The sequence below is a fragment of the Aristolochia californica genome, unplaced genomic scaffold (genome assembly GCF_029961685.1).
Source record: "Aristolochia californica isolate CCGP_79_NKW_82.1479 unplaced genomic scaffold, dmAriCali1.0.hap1 SCAF_1, whole genome shotgun sequence".
NCBI lineage: Eukaryota > Viridiplantae > Streptophyta > Magnoliopsida > Piperales > Aristolochiaceae > Aristolochia > Aristolochia californica.
The window spans coordinates 52,109,368-52,120,625 of NW_027181770.1; the positions used below are offsets into that span (position 1 = coordinate 52,109,368).

An 11,258-nucleotide genomic window follows, 5' to 3' on the forward strand; every position below is an offset into this window, starting at 1 on the left:
CTTATTTTACTAGAAGCTAATGATAGAAGTATGGTAATATACTTAAATTTTTGAACAATTTCTATCTATTTCTTTGAAAAAATGTACTAATAGCTTAGTAGTAAACATAACTTTCTAGTAAGTCACTAATAAAAATTTATACCGAGGTTTACTAGAATCAAATTTCCACCGAGGTCACTAAAGAGGCCTTAATGACTGCACATGCATGAATTCGTTCCAATGTTTTCTCTTGAGCCAATAGCTGTGACCTCAATGCATCAACTAGCGATGATTGGAAAAAGGGAGCCGGTAAACTCACAGCTTCGATCAAATAAATGCATGAGGAGCCCAACGTTTAGTGACTTCTTTGTGATAGGCTTCCAGGCTTCAGTTAAAAACAAGCAAATCTACCCATGGAGGATTTTCAGGAAGTTGACGAACTGTCTCAGTGTTATTGGCCTTGGATGCTCATAACAGCGAAAACAACTTTTCCCCTTTCTCCTTGAGACCCGGACCATTGCATCTCCTCCCATCAAACGAAGAACCAAAGATTATTATTATTATTATTATTATTATTATTATTATTATTATTGTAAATTGTAATTTTATTTTTTATTTCAATAACGGTGCAAAAAACAGGGAAAATTGAGGAATACAAAGAGACAAAACTTTCAATTCTCACGCTTCTTTTCTTCCCTCAGTCCCTGTCCCTGCGGGGTTTATTTCCTTCATGGGGAGTTGAAGCGTCCACTACACTTTCACCCCTCTGAAAAAACATAAAGAGGAAACGGACAGATTACCCAAAATTTAAAATGGCTTGTATGAGGCTGGGTTCAAAGCCAGAAGTTTTCCAACGTGATGGCGAAACGTGGTGAGTGATCATGCGAACTCATATCTTTCTTTTTTACGTATTTTTGGAATAGCAGTTTGCCAGATCGACTTTCTCGCTCCTTTCTCTCAATTTCTGTTTCGATCAGGTCTCACAGTTTTCAGGGAGAATGGTTTTATTTATAAGTAAATTTCAACTTTGTCTGTAATTCGACATATCTGGATGGCTTCAGCGTCGTTTGTCATATCTTGATAATGTCTTCTCCATCAATTAGAATGGACTCACCTATTATGTATCTATTATATTTTTTTGTATGGATGTATGACCTCACTAAGACAGATTGTTGTCAGTTTTTGTGCGAAAGACATTATACAGGAAACGAGGATACAAATGTGAGTCTATACAGCAACATGCAATCTTGTTTATCGTTCATCTGTCTACCTATTTAGGAAGATTCGGTCTGTATGGTAAAGGCGTCGGAGCTGCTTAATTAACATAATTTTTAGTCCATTATAACGCACACTTCTGTGTAAGCGATGGGTGAACATTTTTAACAATCGATCTAGGCCCAAGCAGAGAATCTAAACGACTTCGAAGAAAATGATTTCTTCCTTTATCATGAAATGCACAAGTTCAGTTTGGTTCCTTAATCAGAAAGTCGTAGTCTTACTAGAGTTTACTCAACGTAAACTGTTGATGACTATGGTGATAGGAGTTCTCTCTGAAGCTCATGACCAGAGGACTGGGATTGCTTAGTGTTCAACTGTTTGTTTTGTCTGCCTAAGATTTTACAAATTAGCAGGTCCTGTGAGCCTAAGCATATCTCACTGAAACAAACAGGGCATTAAGGTCATATGAGAGAAAGAATAGAATAGAAGCTACTTTCCAGATTCCCTTTTCTTTGTGGTTTCTATTGTGGGCATTAGCAACTTACAAGGAAGCTGCATTTTGCGATTGGATAGTAAATTAAGCAGCACCCATAATATGTGTCAGTAGCTCATCCTAGTCTAGCTACACTTCATGCTAATGGATGAATTTGGATATCCAAGTGATTTTAAACCCTTGTACTACTTTAGAATATGCATGTATTAACATCCCAAAAGCTGTGTCCAACTTCATTTGAAGTCACTTGCTCATTTTCAAAGGGGAAAAATCTGGAGTTTTGGAGAAAACAGTTACTAACTTGGCTCACCGATGTTTCTCTATACAGTTGTCTATGCTGCTGTTTTTCATGTTTGTGGATCATTTGTTTGTGATTTGATTCACAAAAGAAAATGCTTCTAGCTAGCTAATTCTCCTGGCAAGAATTCTGATGGTATGGGGAGAAAATTGAAGGTCTTATGAATCCCTTAGTTGTAAACTTATTATGAAATTAAGGTGTGGTAAAGTGTTTAACTCTAATTCTGAAATTTCTCCACCTACAGTTACTGACTGCATTATTCCCTTAGGCTGACCTGGAATGTTCAGAGAGGGGTGTTTGATTTATACAGGATATTAAGTAGAAGTGAAGTCCTCTAAATCTGCGATTGAATGGAATAAGAAAGATGTCATAACATTGCTTCCTCCAATAATCCAGATGAGGGTTTATTGGCTACTAGTAGTATCACTTCACAGGAAACCTAGCTAAGAAAATTTGCTATACTAAAACCAATGTACTACAGACCAACAGGTGTGAAAATTACTATTTAAGGATAAAGTTCAAGTCAGCATCATATTCATGTTTTTTTTTTCTGCACCAGATATTTGTGGTGCACACATTTTGATTTGACTCTCTTTTATCCAAATCTTTTCCTTAACTATTCCAGTTTCATCACATCAGAAGTTTCTTATTATCTTTGATCTTTAAGCAAACATCTTTATGCTAGAACTAGGAACATTGTTTTTTGCTTTTACATGAAAAGAGCAGACCATGCAATTGTTTCCAAAGTATATCCTGATTTCATCACAATAACATTTGCAGACAATGTGTAACATCTCTTATTGAGTTAAATAAAATTATAGTACAGAACTCAAAACTCAGTGTGCTAGAGATGGATTCTGGATATGAACCATAGCAGTTGGCATAGAACTTGAATGGTTATGAGATTGCATATCTTATGTTGTGGTCCAGCATCTCTCTCTTTGGTTTGCAGGGTCTAAGAATTAGTTCTCAATCAAATACTGTTACGGACAATATCTTAGCTGTTCTTAAGGGAGTGTTTAGACTACTTTAAATTTTAAGTACAAAGACTAAGTTCTTGTGTAGTTTTCCTCGCTCCTACCTTTATCGAAATTAAAGATAGGAGCAAAGAGAGAACAAAACAAACACTTCCCTTACTGCAAGAGATTGCAGAGACGCTCCTAGTTTAGTACAAGATTCAACAAAATTTGCTGATCTGGGAACATGATACCAAGTACTTGATATGGAGGATATAATATCTAAAATATCCAAAAAAACATCTCAATGATGCGGAGGATCCGACGGGGAGGAGCACCAGCCAATCACTACTTTGAGTCGCCTTCAATGATGAGAGGTCCATTAAGGCCGTCCCGAACAATGATGAGCCCATGCAGGAGGGTGGATAGCTCCACACTGTAGAGTCAGCCACAGCCAAGGGGCCGGAGTATGAAATGAGAGAGTTACCATCAGCATCACAAAACACTCCACCAAAGCGTGCAAGTTCAAGGCTTCCAAGGGCACTACCATTGAAATTGAGCTTGAAGGCCCCTGTGGGGGAGGTTGCCAACTCACAAGTGTAGGAGTCCTGGGAGGGACGGACATCTTATCAATCGCACACCAATTGGTGCAAAGAGGGGCATTCAGAGGCTGTCAAACTCCTTCATGGTGTGAAGACAAGCATTCACAAGGCCAGTGGCATGGCAAATGACATCATTTTCAGTGCTGTACTTGCAGTTGCAACATTGGCTATTTCTTTCTTTACAGAGGCACCAGGGAATATGAGTAATGTAGGCTGAGAGGAGAAGTTTGCCAATCCCAAGGGACAGACGACTCATCCCACAAAAGTCTTAAGGTAGACAGAACTGAATGTCCAATCTACCAAGAAGGGAGAACCAACCTTGCTTGGTGAAGGAGCAATGCAGTAGGAGGTGACTGACGGTTTCCTCTTCCATGTTGCAGAAGGAGCATAAGGAACCAGGAATTACATTGCTTCACTTTCGAAGGTTATCTGTAGTAAGAATCTTGTTAAGGCAAGCACTTTAGAGAAAGAACTTAATCTTGTATGGGGCCATGACACGCCAAGCTACAGAAGCATCATGCTCAATCCAGGGGCCCATCCAACCCATAATATGCCGATAAGCAGAAGAAACTATAAAACGATCGTTGTTCTTGGGAAGCCAAATCATTTTGTCCTTCACGTGTGCCCGAATCTTCTCAGGGCTAAGGCCATCAACAAGATTAAAAACAACCACAGCTTCCTCATCATTAAGCCCCCTTCAAAAATGCAGATTCCAAGATCCATTTCCCTGCAACAGTCATATCTCAGCGTGTCTTAAGCTGCAATAGGGATTGGAAGGAATCAAAATCAAGGAGGTGAACACTCCCACTCCACCAATGAGTCCAGAAGTTCAGAATAGATCCATCTCCAACAAAAATCGGATTGTCGAGCAGAAGACTGGAAGAAGGTGGAAGATAGATCTCCAAATTGGAGATAGGTGCTGATGTCTATACTCCAAGATCCATCTCTATCGGTCATCCAAAGTTTTGCAATAACCATAGGCTTCCAAATGGTGGCAGAAATGGAGTTAAGCTTCGAGAACCAAATAAACAGGAGGACCTATCCCATATCTCTAGTGTACCAGATTCCAAGCCCTCGAAGATGCTTGGGCATACAAACATCTTCCAACTAAGTGATACTTGAACCCATGGCTAGCCCCTCCATAAGAAACGTCTTTTGATAGTTTCAAATGGAGTCTTGTTCTTTACATGTTTTCATCATCCAATTGGGGCTTCAGTCAAACAGAAGCAAATTTTAAGAATTTATTTTGCCTTTATTATCTACATGTGAGCTCATACATTTTTCTCTTCTAATGTTTGTTTTCAATTCCCCTGTCACTGATAAACTAGGATGGAAATAATTTTTCATGTCAGAATGTTTCTTTCAGTAGTATATGTAATGTAGGTCCAAAGACTCTTTGGCACTATTAAACTCTTTTTTTTTCTCATTAACTTGATAGCCTGCATGCTAATATGAATTTTTACAGGGTTTGCACAACAGGACTTCCTAGTGATATTGTTGTTCAAGTTGCAGACATGTTCTTTCATCTCCATAAGGTGCTTTAATTTGTCTTTTTTGGCCCTTCAAGCTTGCTTGGTCTGTTATCTGGCTGCTTTCTCATGAATGCATGGGCATAGAGAATTTGATCTCTTACTATGTTTAGCTGCGTTTTATCTGTTATTTGATAAACAAGTTCTCTTAGGAAATGGTTAGTCCATTGCTAAAATTTGGTACAAGCTTCTATTTTCCTTCAAATCAGAACATGTTAACACCCCTTAAAAGATAGGGCAACAATGCCATACTTTTACTGTGCTTTCTATTATTTGTCTCTTTTCTACCTGGTTCAGCCCTTGCCTGAAGTTTACACATTCTTGCAGTTTCCAATGCTTTCAAGGAGTGGGGTCCTTGAAAAAATGATTGGAGATCTCTCTGGGGAAGAAGGACCAAGCTGCAAATTGAATCTTAATGATATCCCTGGTGGAGCCAAATCATTTGAACTTGTGGCAAAATTCTGCTATGGTGTTAAAATAGAACTCACAGCATTCAACGTTGTGGCCCTACGGTGTGCAGCCGAGCACCTTCAAATGACTGAAAATCATGGAGAAGGGAATCTCATTTCTCAAACAGAAGTCTTTCTTATTGAAGTTTTTGGCAGCTGGAAGGACACAATAACAGCTCTCAAAACTTGTGAGGATGTTCTACTTCAGGCAGAAGAGCTCCACATTGTCTCAAGATGCATCAACTCTCTAGCTGTTAAAGCTTGTGTAGACCCCACCTTGTTCAGTTGGCCCATGTCTGATTGTGCCAGCCAAAGTCCTAACACAAGGGCCTTATGGAATGGAATAGTGGTGACAGCCAAGCCAAAAGTAGTGGAAGAAGATTGGTGGTATGAAGATGTGTCCTTTCTTAACTTAAACTTATATAAAAGGGTAATTGAGGCTGTTGAAGCAAGAGGCATGAATTCTGAAAGTATAGCTGGATCCCTCATGTTCTATGGAGAGAGGTATATCCCTGGACTTAGTCGGCATTCCAGTTTCTGTGAGAGTACCACCAGAGTCCCACCTGGAACTTCAATTTCAGTCCTCCCAGAGAGTGAGCAGAGATCGCTTCTTGAAGAGATTGTGGATTTGCTGCCTTCAAAGAAATGTGTCACATCAACGAAGTTCCTGCTTGGATTGCTCCGAACTGCCATGATTTTACATGCAAGCCCCTCAAGTAGAGAGAATCTAGAAAAAAGGATTGGGGTTCAGTTGGATGAAGCAGCATTGGAGGATCTTCTTATTCCAAACTTGGGGTACTCAGTGGAGACCCTTTATGATGTTGACTGTGTTCAGCGCATTCTCCATCATTTTATGTCATTGGACCATGCAGCTAATGTATCTTCTCCTTGTATTGTGGATGATGCGCAATTGGTGGGTTCTCCTTCTCTGACTCCAATGACTCTGGTGGCCAAGCTGGTAGATGGGTACCTTGCTGAAATAGCCCCTGACGTTAACTTGAAATTCCAGAAGTTTCAGTCGCTTGCATCTATGATCCCTGATTATGCCAGACAACTAGATGATGGAATATACCGTGCCATTGACATTTACCTGAAGGTAACACAAATTCCTGCTCCTTCAAGTGGAAGCTACCTTTTGTGGATTTAACTGCTAAAGATACTCTTTTCGTATAATTACGTGTGTATGTGAATTAATATATAAATGATATAAAATGTGATAAAATCCTAATTACACTTTCTCCATTGCAGTCCCACCCATGGCTAACTGATTCAGAGCGGGAGCAGCTGTGCAGACTTATGAACTGTCAGAAGCTCTCATTGGAGGCATGCACTCATGCTGCTCAGAATGAGAGGCTACCCCTCAGAGTAGTCGTCCAAGTCCTCTTCTTTGAACAGCTTCGACTCCGAACATCCATTGCTGGTTGGTTCTTTGTATCAGATAATCTTGAAAATACTCAGGCTTCCCATGGGACCCTTGGGCTTAGAAACACTGATCCATCTGGTGAAGTGGATTGTGCCCTTGGCTCGAGGGAAGTTTCTAGTATTGGTATGGATGACATGAAGCTGCGTGTGCAAGAGCTAGAAAAGGAGTGCCTAAGCATGCGGCAGGAGATTGAGATGTTGGGGAAGCCAAAGAGTACCTGGAACAGTTTGATCAGAAAGCTCTGGTTCAGAGGCAAACATCAGCCTACTAATGCTAAAGAACCACCTCTCACCATGCAGCCAGAGTCACCAAAGGAGTGAGTTGGTTGATTGTAGTTTGAATTTTACAAATTATGAATCTAACACATTCTTCTGTGCACCCATTTAGACCGACTAAAATACCTACATGCGTATATGCGTATGCATGTTGTAAAATGTATACGTCATAGTTTGTCATTCTTTTTGCCCGTCTAGGATTGTCATAATCCATGTTTCCCAAGGCTTTAGCAAATGTCACCATGCCTATACTGTAGCATCAGATTATTCTTTTGGTCAATCAAGCTTCTACTTTTGCTTTAGTGCCTTTTATGTCTTCAGTGTGTTTAAACCAGATTTGAAGATCAATTCGTAATGTCTCTTTTAAACATGTTTTGAGGCTTGGGAATAATCTCGGTGCTACCTACTACTGTTTATATTAAATATCCTGTTTGTATAATATGATGACTCTCAACTACTCTCATTATCTCATTCGACTTTGATTAATGATAAAAGCAGCAATTCCCGTCTGAGTTTTGACTCTCAAAGTTCAAAGAATGAGAATGATCCAACTGGATTATGGGGTCCCAAATGCAGGTTCAGCTTCCTGAACACGTCCAATTGAAGTTTTTTTGTTTTTTTTAAAATGATTAAGAGAAGTAATTGGAGGAAAAGTGATAGCAGTTGAGGTGATGCCTGATGCAATTTCTTGTTTCTACTTTCTAGTGATTCTCCAAAAGGATAATGGCAGTGCCTCGTTGAGGGGTCCCAAATACTGTGATACTACTGGCTCAGTTGGGTTTGGTTTCAAATGCAATTTGTTTTCTGCAGAAGACAGGCTCCGTTTGGGACCACGGAAGTTTTCTAGCTCTTGGCTTATGTCGCGTCAGGAAAGAGATTCCTTCCTCAAGCGACTCCCTAACCAGCAGCTTTCAACTTCACAACTTGCTTCTGCAATGGCCCCGCCATCAGTAGCCATAAATACAAGAAAGGCCGCTTTCTGAAGATTACGGATAGCGTCCAAACCCACACACACCCCTCCCCGTTTTCCTATTTCTCTCGCCAAGACTTCTTTCCATGGATCACTTGCACCTTTCATTTCAGAAAAAAAAAAAGTTGGTCTGGTCTGTTCAAGCACGGAGCCAATACTGGATGACACATTATTGATTATCACATCTACTGTACATTTATACAAGCACAATTCAAAGCGAGCAGGCCGAGAGAGAGAGAGAGAGAAAGAGAGAGTAAAGAACAAATGAAACAATAAGTAATACAAATAAAAATAAAAAGAGAGAGAGAGAGCTCCAATTGCACGTTTCCTGTAAATGCCATCGATCCATCTGCCTATTATTTCTTGACGAGATTCTCTTAAAGCAAGGAGACTTGGGGCTTGGGCGTGTTGATCCCACCAAACTGTCTGAATAGATTCAGTACTGTAGCTAGTTTGAACTCGACGAACAGACGGGTAAGCCCTGAGGATCTACATACGTTCTGATTGTCTTCTCTACTGGAAAATACTGGATTCTGCTTCAACTTGACCTTGTAGCTATTGCCTTTTCTCCGCCCTCACCCCTCATACCTGCCGACTCAACCTTCACGTCCACCGGACTCCGCGACTGTACTCCTTTGCTGTCGGCCTGCTTCATCGTGTCGACGCTGTGAGCGAAATTCAACAGCGCACGGGCCCCGCGCATCTTATATGCCGCTCGGTCGTAGGCTGTCGCAGCTTCCTCAGCGGTATCAAACGTCCCCAACCACACTCTCGCGCCATGCCGAGCCGAATCCCGAATCTCAGCCGCGAACTTCCCCCACGGCCTCTCCCTCACCCCACGGTAATGTGGACCACCCCCACGTTTCCTCTTTGTCGGTGTCGGGCTTGCGGCGTCCTCCCTTGCCGGCTTGGGGTTTGGCAGAGGAGTAGCCGATGCTGACGACAGTGGCGGTGGGTTGGAGTTAGCCGCTAGCACGATTGGCTCCCACCCTCTCAACGAGGCTTCTTTCAAAACTCCGTAAAGAACCATCTCTTCGGAATCGTTCTCGTTGAGCGGCAGCTTCTCCCAGTAATTACCAAGGCACGGGCTCAAGCAGCTGCCGGCGCTACTGCTTCTCAGCCCGGTGGAGGTCACATCAAACGCCGTCGGTCCGACATAGTTGCAGAAAGAAGGAAGCTTTAAGTCCAAGGACAGAGGAGGAACCCCAGGCGTTTCTCCGGCGACATCCTCCAGGTCCACGGAGCTCCAGTCGAGTTTGAGAGCGCTCTGCACAAACTTCTCGTCCTCGTTGGCATCGTTCTCGACGGAGGAATGGGAGCAGTCGCATTTAAGCCGTTTGGTAGGAGGGTAAGTTTGGGGTACGCGATCCGGGGAGCTACAGTCAGTCAAGGAGGATTCGGCCGGCGAGTATGGAACGACACCGGGCACCTGGGGCTCCTCGAGAAGCTGAGAACGGATCCGATCGAGCGCGTCTTCCATGGATGAAGTCGCCCGAGAGATAATTGGGAACCCAAGCATGGGTTTCTGAACATATTTATCCTGGTGGAGAAAGTAATAAGAGAAGCCTTCTTTCCGTTAGTTAACGGCGTTAGCCACTACGTCGTTGTCAAAACACCTGGACGTTGGGCGAATATCTTCAGCACGAGGGGTTGAATTCACGGCGTTTTCCCACTCTAGATGAAAGTGGACGTCTCATTGACCAAATCACCCTCAATCTTATAATAAAAGTACATCTATCAACTTCCAAACCAGGGTATCAGATACGACAAAGCAGGGTATTTGTGTAAATTGAGAATTGTTTCTGGAAGGTGACGTAGTCGGGTGACATCACGCTTCGTTGGGAAAATTACGACTGACGTGGTGGATTTTGTGAACAAATGAGCGGATGCAACGTGGACGGACCCAGTTGATGAAGCCAAGCTGACGTGGAATTTTTCTGTGCCACACGTAACTCTCGTACGATCTGTTGTATCGGTTATTTTATGTTGGGTGGTGGTTCACGAACGTAATAGTAAAAAAAAAAAAAAAATGGGGCGTTTGTCAACCTTTGCTCATTATGCCTGCTAATCACGTTTAAACCTTCATTTAGTAAGAAACACGGTTGGAGTCAGGTTAGAGAAGGCAACCTCTTTCTTCTTTTATCCAATTTACATAAATTACCATTCAGGACTCAACAAAGATGATCAGGTCCAATTGAACATAGGTCAATCAGGTTGACATTCTCTTGACCATAAATCATTCATTATTTTATTTAAATTACAAAAAAAAATATCTTCTACCCCAATCGGCCGAATAGGTAAGGTGGTCGTGTCGAGAAACTATATTTCTTTTCCATTTTTTCTTTCATTTTTTGGGTAATTGGATAAAAACTAGTGACATTAAACGAGACATTAGGCATAGATTCCGGTGAAGCAAGTTGAGGGGGAGGTGCAACAACAACCACAGATTCCTTCCTATTATACCAAATAAAATAAGGACCATCCCACATAAAGATGTTTGAACCATGTGGGCACATTGCTATGAAATTTTTAATCAAAAAAAGTCCTTGGTTCGTCAGGACTTAGACCCCATTGAAGTAGTTTGGTTAACATCATATAATAACGGCATCATGGAGGCTTTAAAGCTGGCTTCAGCCTTATTCTTTTGGGTTTTCCGTGGAGATTGAAAGCATCTCGCGTGCCAATTTAGTATCTTTTGTCGTTTTCTCTCTGGTAGCATTCCATGAACCTATCAGCGTTCAATTCGCTTGGTGGAGACCCGAAGAAGAAGGAAGATCATTGCTTTTATCCCCTTCAAAAACAGGATTCAAGCACAATGTCTTGTCTTCGTTAAGATCCGAGTCACTTTTCGATGAGGGTCCTCACATATATTCAAACAGGCAGAGATTACGATAAACTACCACTGTTTTTACCTGGATCCTACTATCTTCTATCGTATAATCCCATGTTGAAGATGCAATTCTAACAGAAATCGTTCCCCTGAAGGAAGCTCGTCTTGGTTTCCATAAACAAATCCAAACCTCCAGACAGATCAATAAAACAAAGAGCCAAAAGGACGTATGGTTT

The 11,258-nt window shown here is 41.6% G+C and overlaps 2 protein-coding genes across 2 annotated transcripts; one reads left to right on the forward strand and one right to left on the reverse strand.

The window, feature by feature from the left end:
* The first annotated feature begins 749 nt into the window (after positions 1–749).
* On the forward strand, positions 750–7,970 carry LOC137959972 (BTB/POZ domain-containing protein At5g03250-like). Its single transcript, XM_068807413.1, has 6 exons — positions 750–850; positions 5,012–5,081; positions 5,403–6,620; positions 6,773–7,263; positions 7,721–7,798; positions 7,928–7,970. Exons 1-6 carry the CDS (start codon positions 792–794, stop codon positions 7,944–7,946), a joined length of 1,935 nt encoding a protein of 644 aa, XP_068663514.1. The 5' UTR covers positions 750–791; the 3' UTR covers positions 7,947–7,970.
* A 306-nt stretch (positions 7,971–8,276) lies between these two features.
* Positions 8,277–9,690, reverse strand: LOC137959982 (ethylene-responsive transcription factor 1-like). The gene has a single exon (XM_068807422.1). It carries the CDS (start codon positions 9,670–9,672, stop codon positions 8,731–8,733), a length of 942 nt encoding a protein of 313 aa, XP_068663523.1. The 5' UTR covers positions 9,673–9,690; the 3' UTR covers positions 8,277–8,730.
* Between the last annotated feature and the right edge of the window lie 1,568 nt (positions 9,691–11,258).